The sequence below is a fragment of the Brassica oleracea genome, chromosome C3 (genome assembly GCF_000695525.1).
Source record: "Brassica oleracea var. oleracea cultivar TO1000 chromosome C3, BOL, whole genome shotgun sequence".
Taxonomy (NCBI): domain Eukaryota; kingdom Viridiplantae; phylum Streptophyta; class Magnoliopsida; order Brassicales; family Brassicaceae; genus Brassica; species Brassica oleracea.
In genome coordinates this window covers 47,027,242-47,049,890 of record NC_027750.1, presented here as the reverse complement: position 1 = coordinate 47,049,890, position 22,649 = coordinate 47,027,242, and the positions used below count along the sequence as shown (strand labels likewise).

General features: G+C 36.7%; 2 protein-coding genes across 5 annotated transcripts; both read right to left on the bottom strand.

Annotated features, from left to right (window-relative positions):
* Positions 1–542: 542 nt before the first annotated feature.
* On the bottom strand, positions 543–2,204 carry LOC106333652. Of its 2 annotated transcripts, none has more exons than XR_001268434.1 (7): positions 2,122–2,204; positions 1,901–2,025; positions 1,620–1,819; positions 1,416–1,541; positions 1,205–1,295; positions 965–1,124; positions 543–887 (listed from the first exon to the last, which is right to left on the bottom strand). XR_001268434.1 is itself a non-coding variant. In XM_013772071.1 (7 exons), the coding sequence occupies exons 2-6, from the start codon at positions 1,956–1,958 to the stop codon at positions 1,005–1,007; spliced, it is 630 nt and encodes a 209-aa protein (XP_013627525.1). In that variant the 5' UTR covers positions 1,959–2,025; positions 2,122–2,204; the 3' UTR covers positions 543–887; positions 965–1,004. The 2 variants fall into 2 exon arrangements, 1 of the variants encoding a protein (XP_013627525.1); XM_013772071.1 differs by having other exon boundaries at positions 1,381–1,541.
* Positions 2,205–13,685: 11,481 nt separating this feature from the next.
* Positions 13,686–19,812, bottom strand: LOC106335709 (serine/threonine-protein phosphatase 6 regulatory subunit 3-like). Of its 3 annotated transcripts, XM_013774301.1 has the most exons (20): positions 19,646–19,812; positions 19,401–19,541; positions 18,999–19,102; positions 18,752–18,838; positions 18,552–18,627; positions 18,345–18,419; positions 18,174–18,227; positions 17,829–17,900; positions 17,626–17,742; positions 17,242–17,336; positions 16,953–17,161; positions 16,460–16,557; positions 16,196–16,299; positions 15,923–16,085; positions 15,562–15,684; positions 15,153–15,235; positions 14,867–15,008; positions 14,762–14,791; positions 14,629–14,699; positions 13,686–14,538 (listed from the first exon to the last, which is right to left on the bottom strand). In XM_013774301.1, the coding sequence occupies exons 2-20, from the start codon at positions 19,437–19,439 to the stop codon at positions 13,893–13,895; spliced, it is 2,388 nt and encodes a 795-aa protein (XP_013629755.1). In that variant the 5' UTR covers positions 19,440–19,541; positions 19,646–19,812; the 3' UTR covers positions 13,686–13,892. The 3 variants fall into 3 exon arrangements, with proteins under 3 accessions (XP_013629755.1, XP_013629754.1, XP_013629756.1); XM_013774300.1 differs by lacking the exon at positions 19,646–19,812 and having other exon boundaries at positions 19,401–19,598; XM_013774302.1 differs by lacking the exon at positions 19,646–19,812 and having other exon boundaries at positions 13,893–14,538; positions 17,829–17,888; positions 19,401–19,562.
* Positions 19,813–22,649: the final 2,837 nt, after the last annotated feature.

The window sequence follows — 22,649 nt, the reverse complement described above, 5'->3', positions numbered from 1 at the left end:
AAAAAATATTGAGTTGCATTTCAAATAAAAAGGTAAAGATATTAAAAATATTCTAATAAAAATATGTAAAATTTAATATAGTTTTAAGGAAATTGTCAAAATAAAAAAATTACACATAAAAAAAATCATGATTTTTGTTAAATGGGTGGATCATTATTTATATGATATCGCACAGGAAAGAAAATTTCTGCTTTTACAATTATCTAATTAACTCTATATACTCATTTTTTTATATTTTTTTATATGATATCACACATTCGTAAAAAAATAGATAGTTTAAGATGCAAAAAAAATATTTACTTAATGAATATAATATGAACGAATATTACAAATACATCATTTAATAAAATAAATAATTAAAAACTGAAAATTCATATCCGCGCTGGTGCGCGGGTCAGGGTCTAGTATTATATTAAAGTAAAATGCTATGAAATCGACATTTCAAAATTAATGGTTTGAACTCTTGGTCTTTTATATTATAGCAGTCTAGAGTTACATAAAAAATGAATACTCAAGTAATATTAATAGAATCATATTCCATTTCAAGCAGTCTTTGAGCTATCCAAATATGAATAAAGATCTTAAATACAAAACAACCGGAGAACGTGATAGATTTTATACAGCTTGTCTGTAACCAAACATAAACTAACCAATATTCAAAGACCAAGTTGTCAACAAAACAGGGGAAAAAAACAGATGCATAAGCATTATTGAAAGCGGAAAATACTGCATCATAACTTCAAGTATCCAATCATCTCCACCAATGCCTTACGTGCCTTCTTCTTAACTTCCGAGGATCCTTGCACCTGACTGCTACCACCAGTCTCCACCTTAGAACGAACCGAGATGGCACCACTGTTGTTGTTTCCATTGTCATCATCGCCTCCCTATTCAGACCAAACTAACCTGTTAATATCTGCATACTGTGAAGCTAACTGACTGTAATATAGTACATGGAACTTACATTGTCAACAAATTGAGAGAGCGGCATACGGTCACCTTCACTAAGGATGCGGGAGTGAAGTTGTATGCACCGACCTTAACCTGGAATGTGTAGGCCTACCGTCCATGCCTGCAACAAATGGAGGTGCCTGAGTGTCCTCCGGGTTCACACCATCACCAGCCTGAGGAAGCAACGGTTGAAGGCAATTTCATGAATAAAAATTCAAGACAAAGATGCATGACAGGCGGAGTAAGAACATACCAAAAGATGGCCAGTTTCATAGGCTCTCATATTATGCAGTTTTGTCATAACCCCATTAAAACAAACAACAATGGACATCTCCACCCGATATCTAGCAGGAAGTTAACAGGTATCAAATCTCAAAGTTGAATATGTGCGTGGACACCAACATTAATGAATGCAAATAAGATTTGTACAAATGGTTAGACCCCAACAGCATTAGTATTAGTACAATGCAGCCAGGTGAAAGCTGAGACAATGCGTTGGAGCTTTTGGTGCAGTTGGAGCAAGAAACGTAGCACAATCCCTTGTCTAGCTTGATACCAGTGACCTTCTCGGTGCAGATGAAATCAATCTCCTACATTCGTTAATCAGCAGCATCAAACTTTAACTTTAATTCATTCTCCTTTCAAATCATAATATATGGTTACTAAACCTGAGAAGAAGCAGATATGACAAATTCATTGAGCTCAGCTATGCTCAGAGATTCCACTTTGGCGTAGCTCTTTAGCAATGGAGCTGCTGATGGAAGCCTGGTGTCTTGGGCAACCAGCCTGTAGAAATAAGTCTCCCCTGCGGTGGTTTCCTTGTCAAAATATATGTGTGTGCCTGAAGTAGCATTCAGAAACAGACGACCTACAAAATAAAAATGATGTTAATGTACTGAGAATAATTAAAAGGCGGACTGTGTGATGCATGTTAAGTTCAAGGAATTACCTCCCACAATTTGGGGGTTGATACTGGTTGCAACCAGAACCCTTGGACCACCTCCCATCGATTAAAGTTGTTTGTGGAGCTTGACAGCCTGTGAGTCGAACAGACTCATAGTCACCGAAACATCACTGATAACATGTACATAAAAAAACTGATCAAAATGTAATACTTTTTAAAGTAGACAAATTAAAATCTAAATGGATAAATATGGAAGAATTAGTAACTTATCCATTTTTATAGTTGCCATCAGACGGTTATTGTTCTGCGGAGGATCGGTGAAAGTGCTCTTCACGGCAGTTATCCCACCGACGATGTCTGTGGGATGATTATTATTAAATAAATAATCATAATAGAAAAATTTACAGATAAGAAGAGCAGTACCTGGAAGCTGAGTGTTTGTGTTGGCAAGACCAAGCAGCGCGCTGTGATCACGGAACCGAAAAGTTTCCACACCTATCGGAATATAGTTAACCCGTCTTCAGATTAGGCGAGTTTCAAGCCGGTTCACATTCACCGTCGCCGGCATCATGGTCGACTAAACATAAAATGATCAGAAAATCTTGTTAATAAAGATTCAACACGACGGATGATCCTATATATAATCAGGAAAATATTAAAAACAATTACTAATCAGTTCCGAAGCTCTAAACAGGAATTGTTGGTATAGAATCACACAATCAAGATCAATAAGAAGTCCTTCTCTTATTCAATCAATTGAGATCACAATCACAATATCAAGTCAATCACCAAAACTCATAAGCTATGTCACATCTTGACATCTTCTTATATAGGAATCAAAGTTTCCTAAACACAATAGGTTTAACATAAAACAATATTTCCTAATCCTTATAGATTTCCATAGCACAATAGGATTAGGTAACTTCAATCTCAAGTTACTTCAAGCTTACTCCAACATTCTCCCCCATAAGCTTGAGCTCAACTTCATTCATATCTTCAACTCCAATCAAGTTTCTCATCTCCTTGAATTTGATCCTTCCAAGCGATTTGGTTAGTATGCCAGCTCTCTGTTCACTTCCGGGCACATGATCAACTTCCACTTGCTCGTTTTCAACACACTCTCGAATAAAATGGAACCTTCTATGTATGTGTTTGCTTCTACCATGAAACACAGGATTCTTTGTGAGTGCTATTGTTGATCTGTTGTCGACTCTGATCATTACTCGCTTGCAAGCTTTATTGAGAACTTCACCAAGCAATTCTTGAAACCAAATGGCTTGCTTTGCTGCTTCAGTAGCAGCCATAAACTCTGCTTCACAGCTTGACAACGCCACAATCTCTTGCTTTGTTGAACACCAAGTTATAGGACTATCTCCAAGGTAGAAAACATGGCCTGTGGTGCTTTTCCCATCATCATTGTCCACATTATGGGAGCTATCACTGTAACCTTCCAGTTTCAAGTTACCACCACGCTTAAACCGAAGACCAAGAGAGCATGTACCACGCAGGTACCTCAAGATTTGCTTCAGAGCAGCTCCATGACACTCCTTAGGTTCTTGCATATACCTACTAAGCACGCCCACGCTGAATGAAAGGTCAGGACGTGTGTGTAATAGGTATCTTAGACAGCCAATGCTCCGGCGATACTCTCTTGCATCAATGTCCTTATCATCAGGTGACTTCGAGAACTTGGCATTCATCTCCATTGGCACATGTGTAGGATTACACGAGCCCATTCCGGTTTCCTCAAGAATCTTCTGTGCGTACCGATCTTGTCTTAACACAATACCATTCTCTCCTTCATAAACTTCTATTCCCAAGTAATAAGTCAACTTGCCAAGATCACTTATCTCAAACTTAGTAGCCATCTCTCTCTTGAACTCTTGTATTACTTCAAGTGATGATCCAGTAACCAATAGATCATCTACATAAACAACCACGACAAGTAGACTCTTGTTTTCTTCCTTTCGATACAGTGAAGGTTCCTTCGAGCATCTTTGAAAGTTCAGACCTCGTAGGATCTTGTTTAGCTTTATATTCCAGGCCCTTGGTTCTTGACGCAAACCATAAAGTGTTTTCTTGAGTTTATAAACCTTTTCTTCTTGACCTTTAACTACAAATCCTTCTGGCTGAACCACAAACACTTCCTCCTTTAATTCTCCATGGAGAAACGCAGTCTTAACGTCAAGGTGGTGGATCTCCCATCCTCTAGAAGCCGCAAGCGCCATGATCAGCCTTATTGTCTCAACCCGAGCCACTGGTGCGAAGACCTCATCATAGTCAATACCATGCTTTTGGACATATCCCTTTGCCACTAACCGTGCTTTAAACTTGCTGATGCTACCATCGGCATTATGTTTTATTTTAAATACCCACTTGAGTCCAATTGGCTTCACTCCAGAAGGCAACACAACGAGTTCCCATGTATTATTTTTCTCTATAGAGAATATTTCATCCTTGCAAGCATCTATCCATACTTTCAACTTCTTGGCTTCATTATAATCTCATGGCTCATCGTTAATGATCATCAACAGACGTTCACCTTCAACCTCAGCAAGTAAAATATAGTCATCTAGATAAGATGGCTTTGTAATCACGCGATGTGACCGTCTAGGTCCTTGTGTATCGTCTTCTTCATCACCTTCAATGTCTTCTTCATCATCAACATCAATAACATGTTCACCTTCTTCTTCTTCTTCTTCATTATCTTGAACGATCTCGACTTCTTTTGACGCATTACCCAACTTCTTGAGGTTCACAACAAGCTCTCCTGCTTTAGGATGCTCTGTTTCCTCTGTTTTACTCCAATCCCATTCTTTTCCTTCATAAAACACAACATCACGGCTTACTCTGATTCACTTGGTTACTGGATCAAATAATCGATATGCCTTTGATCCTGGTTCAGTTCCTAAGTGTACCAGAGCTCTTGCTCTATCATCGAGTTTCTTTCTTCCCGGTGCTTCTGTTTTTGCATAACATAGGCATCCGAATATTCTCAAGTGCGAGAGGTTTGGTCTTCTTGAGCGCAGCATCTCATATGGTGTTCTCTCATCTAATGACCTTGTTGCAAGTCTGTTAATTAGGTAAGTAGAATGTCTCACAGCTTCTACCCATAGACTATTTGGTACGTTCATATGCTTCAAGATACTTCTTGTCATCTCCATAAGTGTCCGGTTTCGTCGTTCTACGACTCCAATCTGCTGAGGAGTGTATGGAGCTGTCAAGTGCCTCTTTATACCATTCTTGTCGCAGTATTCATTGAATTCATGAGACATAAATTCACCTCCTCTATCGGTTCGAAACATCTTGACCTTGCTTTCTTCCTCGGCAAGTGTTTTGAATCTTTTGAATTTTTCAAGAGCTTCACTTTTCTCTCTCAATAATATTGTCCACATGTATCGTGTATGATCATCTATAAGCACAAATATATACCTCTTCAGAGCCGGCATTGTTGGTGAAATAGGACCACAAAGATCCCCGTGAACAAGCTCAAGTGGATTAGAAGCTCTAAACTTTGATACTTGTGGAAAAGGTTTCCTCGCTTGCTTTCCAAGTAAACAAGAGACACACTTTTCTTTCTCAATCTCGACGTTGGGTATGCCAGTAACAAGTTTCTTTTTCGCCATCAGCTTCAGTGTGTTGATGTTTACATGACCAAGTCGTGAGTGCCACACGGATGATTGTGTGGCTTCAGTTATTTGTAGACAGTACATAAGATTGACCTCCAAACTGACCTTGTAGAGTCTGTTTCTTGATCGTGTAGTACTAACCATCAAGCTTCCGTATCTGTCATATAGCATCAGTGTCTTGCCTTTCATGCTGACTTCGCAACCCACTTCAGTAGCCTGTCCCAAACTAATAATGTTGCTTCTTAATCCAGGTATATAGTAGACATTATTCAAGATTTTCTTCTCGCCTTCCTTAAGAATAAAGCGGATTGAGCCTTTTCCTTGTATGTCGATCCGAGAGTTGTCTCCAATTCTTACTTTACCGGTGATGGTCTCGTCAAGCTTGTAGAAGAACAGGCGGTTCCCACACATATGTTTACTAGCACCGTTGTCAAGGTACCACATGTTCTCTGCATCAAGATCAGCCTCAAAGCTAGTAGGGTTTACTTTATTCTCGTTGAGGTAGACTACTTCGTGTACCATTAATTCATCAGCATCTTGGGTGTCTTCATCTTTTTTTTTCAGCCGTCTCTTGGAGCTTTAGTACCTTGTCCGGACAATCAGTGGCATAATGACCCTGTTTGTCCCACTTGAAACAAGTTATGTGTGACGCATCTCCGTTTAGGCGCTGTCTATATGCCTCTCGCTGACTCTGAAACGTTGATCCGGTGCGACCACGGCCTCTTCCTCTCCATTGAGAACGACCGCCTCGACCTCGACCTCGTCCTCCACTATAGTTTCCTCCATAACTATCTTGGCTCGTATCACCATACATAAATTTCCCATCGTCGTGTGTTTCTTCTTCTTCTTCAGCGATCCGTTCTTCATACGCTTTCAATCTACCCACTATGTCTTCGAAGCTTGTTGTGTTGAGGTCAAGAACTTGTTCAAGAGAGGCCACGATATGTATATATTTCTTTCTCGGCAAGGTCTTTAGAAACTTTTTCACAAGTTTGGATTCTTCAATGGTCTCGCCTAGTGATGCAGATTTAGATGAGATTTCAGATAGTTTCCCAACGAAGAGATCTATTGTATCTTCTTCTTTCATCTTGAGTCTATCGAATTCTGCCATTAGGGTTTGTAGTCTAGCTTCTTTGACCCTCTCAGCTCCAACATGTCTTGCTTTTATTGCATCCCAAACTCCTTTTGCTGTATCAATGTCTCCAACTTGCAAGATCAGAGCTTCGTGTATGGATTGAAATAGAAACGCTATAGCCATATTGTTCTTCTTCTCATCCTTGGATCCAGGGTCAATTGTTTCCCATACCTCATTGACCTTAAGTGCCACCTTCATTCTCATGGCCCAGACAGTATAGTTAGAAGAGGTTAACATCAGAAATTTGATGGAAGCAGGGCCGTTGTCTTTGTGCCCCATGCCGGTGTCTTTGTGTGCCACGATCTCATCCTTGTTATCACTCATGATCGATCTTTATCACTTGTTTGTTTTCCTGGCTCTGATACCAAATATAGAATCACACAATCAAGATCAATAAGAAGTCCTTCTCTTATTCAATCAATTGAGATCACAATCACAATATCAAGTCAATTACCAAAACTCATAAGCTATGTCACATCTTGACATCTTCTTATATAGGAATCAAAGTTTCCTAAACACAATAGGTTTAACATAAAACAATATTTCCTAATCCTTATAGATTTCCATAACACAATAGGATTAGGTAACTTCAATCTCAAGTTACTTCAAGCTTACTCCAACAGTTGGTAATAAGGAATCAATATGTCTGAGACATTTAAATTAAAAAACCAATCTAGTTATGAACTCAAGCGGAGATACAGAAAAAACTCAAGCGGAGAACATAACAGACCTGGGAATCAAGCAGCAACGTAGCGACTCCCATGAGTTTGCCGCCGCGTCGGACGTTCTTCGCCTCCCAGAAGCGGAGCAATCAGACTTGAACGGTGAATGAGCATCGTCCGGTCTTCCGATCGGAAAGCAAGATCGCTGCATTAGCCATATTCTGGATATAAGTTTATTGTATTGCTTAGAGGGAAGGAGAAGATGGTTGTGATACGAAGAATGCTTACCCTTTTATAATCGAAGCTCTACCGCTTTGCATGAAGAAGCTCGCATTAAATATAGATAGTGGGTGATGATGTAAGAATTACTTTAAGATAAGAAATCTGTAACTGGTATAGATCGTTAGGAAGAAGTTGAAAGAACTCTCTAAGAACTCTAGTTCTGTCTCACATTAAATGGTGGAGACGAAAGGCAATCGAAAATCCTAATACGAAACGACGTTCATCGCCACGTTTACATTTGGAGAAACTCACTATGGGCTCGCCAATCAGAATGAAGGTAAGGCCCAGATCAAATTAATAGACAACGTAATACATAGGTTAATTAAACGCAGCGGATCGAGGGAGATGACACGTGGCGAGCACAGGAGACTCTATTTTCCTACGTGGATGAAGGAGAAGAGAGTGATGGTATTCTTTATAGTACTCTCTCTGTTTCAAAATACTTGATGTTTTGGGTGTATACACAAGAATTAAAGTATACACTCTTTCCTAAAAAGTAACATTAAAAATATAAACCAAAATTAATTCAGCCAATCCTTAAAGATAAATATAAAACATCATTGGTCACACACTTTTCAATAAAACTAAGATTAATATAAAAATTCAAAACATCATCTATTTTGAAACATCAAAAACTTTCCAAAACATCATCTATTTTGAAACGGATGGAGTAATAGATAGATAATCGCAAATTAAGCTTCACTGGAAAAAAAACTAAACAATTAATTTTAAAAACTTATACTTTATTAAGGGAAGAGACCAAAGAAAGAAATCTGTTCATAAGATTCGATTAACCGTGTGAGCCTAAGCAGAAATAAATGTGTAAATTTGGTGTGGGAAACAACGGTAATAAGGTCAAACTTTTTCTTCTGCGAATAATTTGTACCTTGTCGGGTTGGAATTAAAAAGGACAAGAGAAGTGGGTTCCATCGTTAGTGTTAGTGAACATAGGCCAATTCAAACTTTACATCCATGAAGTTTCAGCCATCCATTGAACTGGTAAATTTTTCATATTAATTTTCTTTTTGTTACAGCTTATTGATTTTCCAATTGAATTAAAGATTAATTTGCGAACTAACCAATTTGGAAAGCTATATAGCATTGATTTTGACATTATTAAATGAATAACAAGATGTTTTTTTTTCTTTCCGGTTTTAACCTTGTGTGTAGAAGATAAACGGTAAAAACAAAGATATTTAACGACGAATATAACATATGTGGTCAGCAAAAAGCTTAATTGTACTATACTAAAACTTATTTTTGTACTATACTAAAACTTATTTTTGTTGAATATTGTATAGTGAGGAAGTCAACAGTTAAACACTACTGTTTACTATTATATCATGCAATGTAGTTGAAGTAGTATATGTCTCCAACCACACCACTCACAACCTGAAATACTAAATTTACTCCAACCCCAATCCCAACTTTTAAATAGTAAACTCTAAATTATAATATATAAACCATAAATCCAAATATAATCTATAATATCTCAAATTAAATTAAATTTTGAAAATATACAGTATTGTAGTATTTTGTTTTTTTGTACAAGAAATAATATACACTTCTATAAATAGTATATAACGATCAAATGAAAAAGAAAAAAATTGGACCTTATGGTAAAAAATCGTATTGATCTTTGTAACACTTGTCCAACATCCACTTGAAATGAATTTTATATTATAAAAAATCACAAAAATGACAAAAGAGAAGTATCAAATCGGAAAATATAACAAATTGTTATATTCCAAATAAATAGTATAGTCTGCGAGTTCATCTTCTTTGTTTTCTAAACTTATCGACGCTTTTCTAAGAACAAAACAGAGTATGGAAACAACCACTAAATCTTATTTTTAACGACGTGATAATCTAACAAAGAAAATCAGAAGTGATGTAAGAAAAAGTACATTCGCCGATAGAGATTAAGAAAAGTTATGTTACACTTTCCGATTGATTCGATTTAGGTGCAGAGAAATATGTCAACAGAATCATTGATCAAAAGGATTTTGAAACTCAAACAAAAAACAGAGAAAATAAGTTGAAGAGGTTGAGTCGGTAGATATAAAGGGTGTTTAGTATATAAGATACAAAATACATTGAATATCACAGTCAAATTTCTTTTTAGCTATGAAGTGAATTATTAATTGGTGAACGTTATACAATGCAATTTCCCTTGAATTAAACAAAAACATTAGAATCATCACCAATCTGCCCATTATTTAGACACTACTATAAAATATATATAGTACAGATTGTTTCTCTCTCAGGGTGTCCACGTTACAGATTGTTTCTCTCCCAGGGTGTCAACGTCGCCATCCACGTCATCAATTCAGAGGTTGAGAACGCAACACGTGTCCATGAAATTAAACTCACAGTTTCATTAATTAGGGAAACAAGAAAGTAACACGCGTGCTCATTTAAACTATTCACTTGGGCTGTTATTTGAGCTTCAAAAATGGTTGATTGCTGTTTTCAGTTCGTTTTAACAAACCCAACCGTCTCCATGAAACACTCCAACGAAACCCTAAACGACGATACTGTTCATCTTCCTGCTGCAGGAATCTGGCAACATTTTGCAGTTACATTCAAGCGAAGGATCATTTTCAACACAATCATTAACTATTATCAGTCTATGATTCAATGGTTCCTAATTTATTGACTCCGCCAGAAACTTCAACTATAAAAAGGTATGCTTGACCCCGTGAACAGCATCAGTCTTTCACCTCATTTATAAACTCTCTAAGAAACCTATCTTTGATAATGGCTAATTTCTTTGCCAGAAACGCTTTCTGCGTTGACTCCGGCTAAAAAGCTTACGACAAAGATGATGATTATCAATTTCTCCGTCGAATAGTTTCCTCCGAATTACATCAAAATCAATGGAGCCAACATCTACGTGGGAAGGAGAAACAGTCTCGGCGAAGATAGATCAAACGCTCGCCGGCGGAGAAGGCACTAATCAGGCGGCGTGTGGAGCGGAGTTTCTTTACTCACCTCTATCTGCTTCACGAGTTGCCACCATGAATCTTTAGGGTTCGTTGTTAGCTCGAAGCTCTGATTAGTTTCACCAACAATGGAGGCTCTAAAAGGTTGTGCAAGATGAGTCTTTCTGAGTAATCTTTATAGCTGCAGATTTTTTTTTGAATTTATATATACGAGTGAAGAACATGTCAGTGTTTTTTATTTTGAATTTTATCATGAAAAGGCAGAAAATTTATAACTTGGATTCTTTTTGCTTAATTTTATGATAATTGTATTTTCTTTGTGAGCTCATGGTTGTTATATAATACATGTATTTGATCTGACAGAGCAAAACCCCATGAATTTGTATGGTTTGGCATGATTGGAGACGTTTGCGGCGAAAGGATATAAATTAACAAGAGAATGAAGAGAAATGATGCAGATCATGGTGAGTAATATACATCTTTAACCTTTGGCAATGATTTACAAAATATTGTTCTGTAATATTTACAGATCATTCAATCAAAATTATAATAACCTGTATGGGCTTAGTTGTGCTATTGTTTGTTGTAGATGCAATTATGTACCATTAATTAGTCTGAGTCTATTTTAAAACCAAAATCTCTATTTAAAATCTCAGAAAGGGTCTAAGTTGGTTAGACCTTTAGGGGCTAATTTGTAGAGGAAGAAGAGAAGCACAATATAACGACTGCGTGTATTTTGATATATATGAGAAGAAAGATGCAATATAGATGTCAAACAATATAGATACTACTTAGGTTTTCTTTCTCGCCTAGGAATTTGAGTTCATGTTTCTTTATAAAGATCTATATTATTAGTTTTTTTTTCTACATTTCAGATACTCCAATTCCATCCGCTTATATTGTAGAATAAAAGAATCCTTAAAATTGATGCTCCAGATGATCAAAAGTATTATAACAATCTTTTGAGGTGCTGTTTGTGGAGAAAATTTTTTAATTGGATTTTGCATTGCAGATAAGTGTATGTGAAGTATTTTTCGGACTAATGATTAGTTAATTATTGTTTTTTTTTGTTGTCCTAATGATTAGTTTATTATTGTAGCTTGATGAATGTGTTACTGTATTTCTTGCAGTTGATGTTTTATCCATCTGATTCAGCAAACTAAACAAGCACATTAATCCCAATAATGCCTCTTTAGCTTCCCTTAGAAACACTAATGGTTGATTTTTAAAGAGTCCACATGAATTTCTCTTTCAGATGCATAAGGTAAAACCACAACAATTTTATGTTGATTTTTTTAGTTTACTCACTTCAACCTTCAACCTTCAACCATCCATCTCAGTTATGGCTTGCACTGCTTAGTGCAGTGGGTGTTTGCTATAAGTGAAGGAAAGTTGCCATTGCTTATAACTTCGCCAAAAGATTGTTGGAAACTAACTCAAATCTAGCTAGCTATGCCAAGCTTACCACACACGTTGTGGAAGCTACTAAACGTAACATGACGGATGAACCGTTAGTTTATAAACAAATTAATGCCATCTCAACATATATATATATATATATATATATATATATATATATTATTGTAAACAAATTAAAATAAATAAAAGAAAATAAGCAAAATTGGTCGGTCAATCTTAATGCCATCTCAACATATATATAAATATATTACTAGGGTATACATGTTTATGTGGTTCTCTGCGGCATAACAACTTTCTGTGATATTTGCAGGTTTGCTTTGCTCTCCATCTTAATACCCATGATCAATTCAGATTTGTAACTCTGAGAGCTTCAAAGCGGCAGTGGATGAAGTTATTTAAGTATAGGAAAATTGTTTTGTCAGAGTTATATACATATTTTACAATATGTAAATTGTGAATGATGTAGCTGTGATTATATTTGTTGAACTATTAATTGTAGTATATATTTTTAAAACAAAAAATAGAAATGTAAATGTCATAGTAAAGTATTCAAATCTGCATGTTAAATATTTAAGAAGTAATTGCAGAATTTAAATGTTATAAAATATATACAGAGGACAGTATAGAAAGTTAAAAAGAGAACTTTTTTTCTTTATAATAAGATTCTCTTTAAACCAATTAAATATTTAACCAATGTGGTTTTCTTTGCTTTTTATTTCAATTGTAACATAGAGAATTTAAAATATCCCAAAACCGTTCAATTTAGATCGATGACCCTAAATGTGAGTGTATGAAAAATTAAATAAGAAAATCTCTACTTAATCTATACAAGAATTAATATTAGGAAAAAAATAAATCATTTTGACATTGAATATGAAATCGACCATTTGAAACTCTCACAATATATCAATGCCATAACTCTTTAATATAGAAACAATTATTGTAAACAAGAAAAATATATTTTACCACATATAAACCTTCCTTATCTAAAATTTTCTTAAAAACAAAAAACGTTATATACACATCTCTTGCAAATGCAAACTTAAAACACAAACCACAAAATCATATAAAAAATAGTAACTTAAATCATAAGAAAAGTATAACACCCTAGTAAAATATATAAACAAAATTTAAGATAGAATATTACAAACATATATCCTATTCATGTTTTCAAAAATATTTTTAATTCATTGCTTTAAAAACTGAATCAGTTTTAGTTACATTTTTCAAAAACAAAAGGTAAATCCATATTTGTTTGCTAATTTCAACCTCAAAAGTCACACACATATATATTTGCATGTAAAATAATTATTCAAACCGGCTTAACCCAGCTTACTAAACCAGAAGTATAGTTAATCTATTATATATGATTAATACAAGGACATATCCTTCAGAACTGATCCCCATTTAGACGTCACTCATTCCCGCCACTGCTTCACGGTCTCGATCAATAACAACATTGTACACTTGTCCAGCTGCAGCTTTTGAGACGGGTCATAGAATGAGCATAGGTTGTTTGCTTCGTAGTAGCTCTTTTAACACTCATATATTGTGTTTGTTGTATTCCATTTTATCTCAAATTAATTTTTACACATTCCTGTTTCCCTATTTAGTTGCACGAATCGGCCACCATTGTTGTCAAAACCATATCCAGACAAGATTTTCAGTTTTTATTACCCAAGAAAGTGCAACCCTCACGAAAGTCTTTATAAGTCCCAGATTTAATATTTCAAACGTAATATAAGACGCAAGAAGGTATATAGCAAAAGCATCCAAATTTGTAAAATAATCCTCGACAGGGATATAGCAAAAGCATTCAAATTTGTAAGAACCTAAACGAGCAAATCAGTCACTTGGAGAAAATATTCCCAAAAATAAAATAAAGATGATTTAGTAGTACTGTACAATCACACGTACCTTCCCTTTCTGCTAGGTAGTCCTGCAGACAACGATGTGCCCGCATCATCATTCAACCACGGCCACCTCCTGATCGACCTTCCAGTAGTTAGTGTCGTTGTACTCCTGCTGCATATTCTCATCAGAGCTCTCCTTTCCCGGAGAAGCTGTGGTGCTGCTCCTCTTCATTGGCCCTGCTTCTCCCACTATCCCTTCCTTGAGAGCTTGATCCATTGCCCTCTCGGTTCCTTCTGGCTCCACGCCCACAAACTCAATGTCTTTTTCAAACAATGAAGGCACAGGCGGTGATCTCGGGCTAATCTCACCTTCTGAGGATGAAGAACCGTTTGAGACTCTCACATCAGGCATCTTGACGTCATCTTCAGGAAACGGATCTTTGACCTGTGCAGTGGGAGAAGAAGCATCTCCACGTTCAACCCTTTCGGGTGACGATTCATCCGAAACCACATCTTCATCGATCTCGATACCTCCAGGTATGCTGTCTACAGAGACTGCTTCTGAGGTTGAAGCTGTGGCCACAAAAGGGTTCTTGCTTTCCGTAATCAAACAGTCTTCTTCTTCATCTCCATTACCGGAAGTTTCATCCAAGCTTACATCTTCCATTGCTTCCTCCGAAGGAATCCCCCCTGCTCTTGTGTTCTCACCCAACTCATCTCCTTGGAAAGTGAACCAGTTCGAGTTTGCGAATAAATTGCTGCACCAAGAACAAATAATCATTCCACTGGTTTTAGAAGCAACAAAACCATTCAATGTTGGTTTGAATAAATCAGATGTGGAAGCTTACTTGGCCTGTTCATCACCAAGCCTTAGAGATGATACAACAACTTCAGCAGACTCGTCATCAAAGTAGACATCCTACCAAATATGTCACAGTCAGGACTATGTCATGAGACACCAAATATATTTACAACGAGTACCTCTTCGTCTCTGTCATTGGAACCATGCTCCTGGAACCAGAAAGATGGGATTTAGATCCAGCCAAAATGTTTTAAGAAATACTAATCAATTTTTTTAACAATTACCTCCTCAGCACCATTATTCTCTTGCATGTTGTATCTAGTAAACTGGTTCAAGTTATTAGCCAAACCAGCAAGGTCATAATCCCTGTCGTGAACTTCCTCATCGTCACTGTCCCTAGTCCTATCATGTAATGCAGTTGGGCGTCTGCGTGCAGAAGTAGTAAAACGATCGTTATCAAGAGACACTAGCACGAGTATATCGTTACTTTTAAACCCAAAGGTGTTCAGACCAAGTTTCCAATGATATCTCAAAACGCTGTGACAGCAACAGGTTTGAGAAGAGACATACCCACAAACCCAGCGATAAACATTCTCAACCGTGTTTCGGTCATGTAATGTATTAGCTTCCCACTCGCCCCATTCGTTATGTTCCTAGAAAAGGAAAAATATACGAGTTAGAATGTTGCATCTACCCACAGGATGCAAATATTTGTACACAAAATTTGAGGTAAGAATGCCTAAATATTACAAGGAAAAACATATAGTTACACATGGATTACTTTATTATGGGACACATTTTGATGGGTTTCTCAGAAAGAATCCAAGTAATTTTCAAACAGAGTGGTCGAATAAATGCAAGCAAATATATGTATTCAGAGAACATATTAGCAAAGATTATTTAACTACACAAATCATTAACATATATATATATAAGACCAATTAGCCCAGTTGTCTAACATTGTTGTTGAAAAGCGAACCTCAAGTAAAGTCTTTATCGGGTTACTGTTAGTTGACAGCTGAACAAGCTTGTTTGAAATTCTTGAGATATGACCGATATTTCCTACCCGTGGAGCCTGCTTTCCAGCAGCAGGTATCGTTGGCTGCATGAAAGCAAAACTGATTAAACCTGTAACTGAGGATACTGTCAGAAAAGTGGATATAGCTGCCGACCATTTCGGTATCCGATAAAGAGTAACAATAAAGAACACCACGACAGAATTTGTTCAACGTCTTGTCATACGGAACTAGGAAAAAAATATTTATATACTCTCCCACCATATTTTCTGACTAGATATCAGAGAGCATGCACATCAATAAGCAGGAGTCAGAGATTCGTACCTGGTTATCACCAGAAAGGATTGGCTGTTTCTCTATTTTAAGAATTTTTCCAATCAAGTCACACTCACGGAGAAGATGGTCAATCATCTCCTCGTTTTTGCTCTCCAAACACGATACTATTATACTCTCTACCTGGTGGTGCAGTGCATTATTATATGGGTACCTGCATAGGTAAAAAGAACAATTAAAAGTAGGATTTAGCCAAGCGAAGTTAAGACATGTCAAGTACCAAACAAAGCAAGAGTTTTTCTCAATCCAGGAAGAAGTCTTTACTCGAAGAACAAATCAAGGACTCGTCTAATAGCTCCTGAGGTAGCTAGTACTTTTCCTGTAGCTTCACTTCGGGTTTTCAGTAAGACAGCAATGAACTCCACAATCTAAGAAAAGCCATCAGCAAAACCAAGGAAATCAATAAATTAATAATAGATCAGAGAACATACGGAATAACATGTGTAATTTCCAGGACCGGATCCCGTGTCTATCTTACAATCAGATCGTCTAGTTGACAATGAAAAATATTTACGAATGAAACCTAACCTTCAAACGATGACTGCCAAGAGGAGGCCTCAACTGCCCATAGGTTGTAGGTAACACCTTTTCATCAGATGTCACGTTCAAAAGTGCGACAAAGTCACCTACACCCGAGACAAAAACGCTTAAAGGAATCTTCATATAAGGGGTTCACATAAGAAGTTCTAGCATATAAAAAGTCTAGGATTCAAATTCTATCATATATGTTCAACAAGAATCAGAGCTTCAATCTATCAGGGTAGAAAGAACAAAGCATATACCCAGACACTACTAATAAGGTGGAATGGCATCAAACGAACAACCAAATAATAAAACTAGAAGATTTTCATTGTCTTGCAAACACGTACTGTCACGTCGAACAGCATAAGAAGTTACCAGATGTTAAGATGAACCAAGAAGATAGAATTGGATCTAGCAATCACTAAAAAAGTTATGATGAGAAAACAACCAGCAGGAAAAACAAGAATAGAGCCCAATGAATCATCTGTGTGACACTAACCAAGTCTAGGCAGCATGGTGGCAATCGTCTCCGGATTCACAGAAATTGGAGACTCAAAGATTTGTTGGCCCCTGAATGAATACATAAAGGGAGAAGAAACCAAAGATCTTCTTGGGCTTAACAGCGAAATGCACACAGAGAGTGTGTGGACAAGGCTAGATTTGGACGGAGGATCTCCGAAAGCATGACCAAATATCCTTGCAACAAAACTGCAGATAAAACGATCACTGAATTATCTTGAATACTAAGTATTTTCTGCAAATTTAAGAGGATAAAACATCTTGCAAACCTTGAGCTAGAGAGTTTCGTAGCTAAAGGTGATGGTGCATTTTGAGCAATAGTGCAGAGTGTTTCAGCAGCGTTTCCATGGACTTCGAGAGAATTCTGATAAAAACGGAAAAACAAAGATATAACATGTCCGAAACTTCACATCAGCACAGGAGAATCTCACCAACTATCCTCTATCTATCTTATAAAGCTGTAAAAGGTGATTTTCTAGTAGCTCCAAGCAGGCAGCCTAGCCATATAGAGAACCAACAGATCTTACGATTTATTATAATATTAAAGAGAGGCAAGCAAGCCGAAGTAGCTTATAGTGCCCATGCTTCCTTTATTCCAATCGTTTACAGCAAAATGAAGGGGATAGAGATAATTATTAAAAAAATATACTTACTGATGGGCTAAGCTTATCAACGATCATTTCAAGCAGATTGCTATCAGCTAACCATTGCATCACATCCACGTGGTTGGGATACACATGATCATCCGCACCAACCAACCGAATTAGAACCTAGAGAATTCACACGAACTAATTAACTTAAGATTCAGAATGATTACCCCATCAAATATAAGGATAAGAAGAGAGGGGAGGGTTACCTCCATAATGGACGTAATCCCGATCAAATCAACCAATTGCTGGAAAACATTCTGATGGGCCTGTAGATGGTACTGTAAAACATTAGTTACTAGTTTTATATGGACAGTAAATCAGATAATTCACATTTCACAAAGTAACAAGTTCCAAAGAAAAGGTGCGTCTCAATCATATATTGAGCTATTTAAGGATTGTTTAGATCAGAAAAATAAATAAAGGACAACAGAAAATTACAAGGGAATATCCTGCTTAATATGCATTCTACCAGTGTCTTATTTTCAACCAGAAATTAGCATGCTTTCCGCGTTACTCGCAAGAATTTCATAAAACATCCAAATAAAACTCACTTTTACATAATTCATCAGCGGGACAGTCTTCCTCAACATGAGGCATATGACAACCTACACCCAAACGAGATAATACGCACAGTTCGTAAGTGTGGATGCATATAATAGAAACTAATAAGAATTGAAATTCTCAAAATAACTACTGAAGAAAGTGTACATCGAAAACCTTACCTTGCTGAAATACCCAGCTAGCATTACGCTGTGGGAACGGTTTGGTTCCAAAAAAGAGAACAGCAGGTCCATTAGCTGCATCAGTAAAGTGAAACAATTAAATGGGACCAGAGAAAAAGGAACACCAAACTCAAATTTACAAGAGAAAACAACAAGTTTTTGCATCCAATCCATCATAACAAAGAAAGAAGAAAAGTAGTACAATACCTCCTCCTCCTCGACTAAAGTCTTCAGAATTACATCAATCTCACAAGTCAAGACTTCAGAGGAAATGAAAGGAAACCTAATAGAGATACATGGTTTAAGGATAACGTTCAAAATAGTTCACAGAAATACTCTAAAATGACGTCAACAGAAAAATAAAGGGAAGCAATATCTCAGAGAAACAAAAACAAAAATGCACATACTTGAAAGCACGCTTGCTATCAGCATCCTCTGGAGATTCTTCAACAATAAAACGTAATAAACGTTCCACTTGAGCTCTTTCTCTCAAACTGCAAATGAGCAAATAAAAAAAAAAGCATAAGGAGGCCAACACTTGCTACTACTATTAGAAACTAAGACTTGCATTGAAAACCAGACTAGTCCTGCTGCAAAGGAAAACATAATGAAGTGATTCTATCAATGTGAGAAGAGTAGAAAGGAAGAAATTACAAATTAATGAGACGGCTGTTCAAAGCTCTGCATTCTTGGATAATGTCTTCCTCATCCAGGAGTTCTTCCAGAGTGAAGTCTTCTTTGTCTAATATGGACTCGACCTGTTTTGTTAATCCCAAGCAAAAGATGGATGGATGGATAAGAAGAGTGTGTTGCCTCTCCTCTTAGCAAGAGATTGAAAACATGACTACAATTGGAGATCAATCTATATATCATTTACACGCAAGCACGCACGCACCCCCACAAAGAAGAAACTTTCAATTAACGAATTAAAAGCTAAATGATATCAATTCAAGAGAAATCTCAAACATTTTAACAAGAAAGAGACAGTTGATTCATAACGCAACCCCCCAAGGCGCAAAGAAACCTGATTCATGTGTAGAAAAAAGTTGTACTAACCGGGGACGCTGCAGAGAGAGCAGTCAACTTCCAGAACATGGTGGTGGAAGAAGAATAGAGGCTGAAGACGAGCTACTCGGATCTCTCTACTCAGACCCAAACTCAATCACTAAATCGTCGCCACAAGAAGAAGAAAAAACCCTAATTTCCAAGGAGAGGCACAAATCAACTTTAGAAAGGATCCAAAATAAAAACTAATCTCGGGAGATGGACATTATTATAGTAAATAAAATAATATATATTACTTATGCTACTTGTTTGTGACTAGTTTGCACGCTTCTGTCTCGGAGAGTTTGGAAACTTGATAACCGGTTTCGAAACTTAATTATATTTCTGCTTTGAAGGCTACCGATGAATAATCCAATATCACAACATCTAGCTGTCTACAATCGCATGTCGCAGACTCGTCCAACATGTGGCAAAGAAAGCACACCCATAAAACGTGTTGGACGATTTCACCTATGTCATTTAAATGGTTACATGACGTGTATATATATATATATATCTTTTTTTATAGTTCATCTAATTTATCAAATGTAGATTTCTTATGAAAATTATATTTTAAAGATCTTCGAACAACGCTCGAAGACAAACCAAGACCAGTATATATGATATATCTACTCTGGGGCATTCCTTCTACAACTCTGCTTATGACTACTTGCCTTTCCCTCCCTCAGAAATTAGCTCCATATCAATTAATTTGACTCACACTTCTTTTGCTTTTTAGAATCTTTCTCTAGGCAAGTTAGGACTAAGACATTTTTTCTATGACTTCTCATTCTCAACGAAAACAATAAGACCAAGAATGAAAAGAAGAAGGTCTAACCTATCTTTCTTCGTTCGGGTCAAACATTCTTCTCGCACGATATGAAGACAAACTTTCTCTTATAAATTTGACAGATCTACGTGATCATCAACAACCAGATTAAACTTTCTATCCACTGTAGCACTCTACGAGTTATCTATTTACTCATGCCACAACATCCTACTCATAGGCAGGAAAACATCATGCTCATGAAAGCATATCGACAAATCTATCATCTGATATGGCTACGCGTCTTCTAGATCAGATAATTCTACGGATATGCGCCCATAAGACCATGTGCTACTAAGGCCCTAAGCCATAAGATGGATCTCATAGATCATTTCAATGAGAATTTGGGATCACAAATCAAACAAGATCGGCTACGTGACAAAACGACTTGAGAGTTTATAGTCTCTCATATGCCTAGAAAAGGGGTATCTCCTACCATGTTTTCTTAAGGTAATCCGGGAAACCTCTAAGAAGAAACGTCTTGCTCACACCACCCATCAACCAGCTGCTATGGTATTATTTCAATAGACCGTAGTGTACATGTTATCTCCCGACTTTACTGATGAAAACAAAAGATAGGGAATAAATTTTGGGGATAATTAATCCATGAAGTCATTTCTCCTGGTCTTCTTCTCTTGCTTAAACGATTTCTAACCTCCGGATCGCGTTTTCCTCCTGGCTCAGAGTAAAATGGAACTTATATTAAAGACAGATCTTTTCATATTTTAGGATAATGAAAAATCTAACCTAGATTTTGACTACAATGACCTATAAAAGGGACTCCTAAACCTTAGAAGATATGGATCAAGTATTGTACACATCGACTATAGAAGCAGACAGCTAAAACAAGGGTTTTCAGACCAATATGTTATATTTATGCTCTATTGATCAAACTTTTTTTGTCACAAATTCTCTATTGATCAATAAAACATTAATTTTAATATATTTTCCTTCTTTGACCGACAACTTTCTATTTTCTAGTATCAGGAATAGCTATGCTTTATTTTTTATCCTAACAATACCAGAAGAAATGTGGTTTCTAGACAAAATTGATTTGTGTACATGGTTGTAAATCATTCTATATCCCTTCAACGGATTCCCTTGGAACTTAATCTTCAATGACCATTGTTGATACAAAACTATACAAATATTTAATTGGTAAGATGATATAGTTTACCAACTTGACAAAATTTTGATTTTGTTATTATATTAACCGAGGGATACACTGAGCCGGCAAAAGTACAATACCTTTCGAGAACCAAACAGCCGACAAGTAACATACTACCTCTAGAGCCAAAGATGGAAACTAAATAACAAATGCCTTAACATGAGACAATGATGAAAGAAAGTTATTGAGACTTCTTAGGCTATATAAACTACAATGAAAGACGCAAACCAAATCGATAGAGGAGACCGAAAGAAGCGAGAAAGCGTTGAAGGTCCAAATTATTAGGGCTGAGAGAAGATCTCTGATACACTAAAAATGAATCCTTGCTACTGTCAAGTCAACAGTGGTAATTGTAATATTTGAGATTCAATCCAGAGGACCTGTTTACTCTTTACCCTTATGAGTTCAATATTAAGCTGGGACACAAGTGGGGTTTTAAAATCAATGGTGACGCAAGTAACTAAAATACCTAGAGATTCAAATTCGATTTAAATGAAAGCCGGCTTAGGGTTGTTCATCGGGTGTCAATGCGGAACCAAACAACTATTCAAGCGCAATGAGGTGCAGTCTAGAACTCGGATCACTCGGCTAGAACAATCCACTATCGTGCACTTGTTCCCTTTGCTGATCGGTCTTGAGTCCTAAGCTCTCACTTGGAACAAGACGTGATAGCAAGCCTTAGAGATCAGGTCCGATTAGTTCACTTAATACCCTAATATCTACTCTCGCTGATTAGGGATATGAAGCTCATTCAATATATGTCAATTTATCTCCTAAGCGGTTAGCTAGGTGATTAAACTAGAGATCGAACATTAAGTGATCAATTCAATGCAAGCAGTAAGAACAATATGAATGAAGAACAGTTAAAATCACTTATTTGCGTTTAGCTCATGCGATTGACACCCTAAAACCCTAAGCAAGCTTAGCCGACTACTCAATCATAAAGCAAGATGACACATACATGATTTCTTAATAATACTGCATATAAAATAAAGTAGAAAGACAAGGGTTCAGGACGATCTTCTCGTGAAAATGAGAGATGAAGCCTTCTCCCTTACAAGTTGCTAAATCCAATAGTTCTAGGTCTCTTGTAAAACTAGCGTCAGAAATTAGAAATGATAGCCTAGGATTTTTATATGGAGGCGCCAGTGGTAAAGAGAAAGGAGAGAAAATCTAGGGCAAACCCCTGAAATCTTGGAGGTTTCCTTAATAGTCGGGAACAGTCAGTCGCTTGCTCTCTTTGGGAACAACCTTCGGATTGATCCGA

Bases quoted from the DNA above. Each gene is read 5' to 3' on its own strand.
- LOC106333652 (XM_013772071.1), bottom strand. From the start codon at position 1,958: ATGGGAGGTGGTCCAAGGGTTCTGGTTGCAACCAGTATCAACCCCCAA. The intron at 1,820-1,900 runs GTAATTCCTTGA...TTTATTTTGTAG, and splicing joins CAACCCCCAAATTGTGGGAG to GTCGTCTGTTTCTGAATGCT. The intron at 1,296-1,380 runs GTACAAATCTTA...ACTTCCTGCTAG, and splicing joins CTGTTGGGGTCTAACCATTT to ATATCGGGTGGAGATGTCCA.
- LOC106335709 (XM_013774301.1), bottom strand. From the start codon at position 19,439: ATGTTCTGGAAGTTGACTGCTCTCTCTGCAGCGTCCCCG. The intron at 16,558-16,952 runs GTTAGTGTCACA...TCTCGGGTGTAG, and splicing joins CACCATGCTGCCTAGACTTG to GTGACTTTGTCGCACTTTTG. The intron at 15,236-15,561 runs GTTCGCTTTTCA...TTCCTTTTCTAG, and splicing joins CGATAAAGACTTTACTTGAG to GAACATAACGAATGGGGCGA.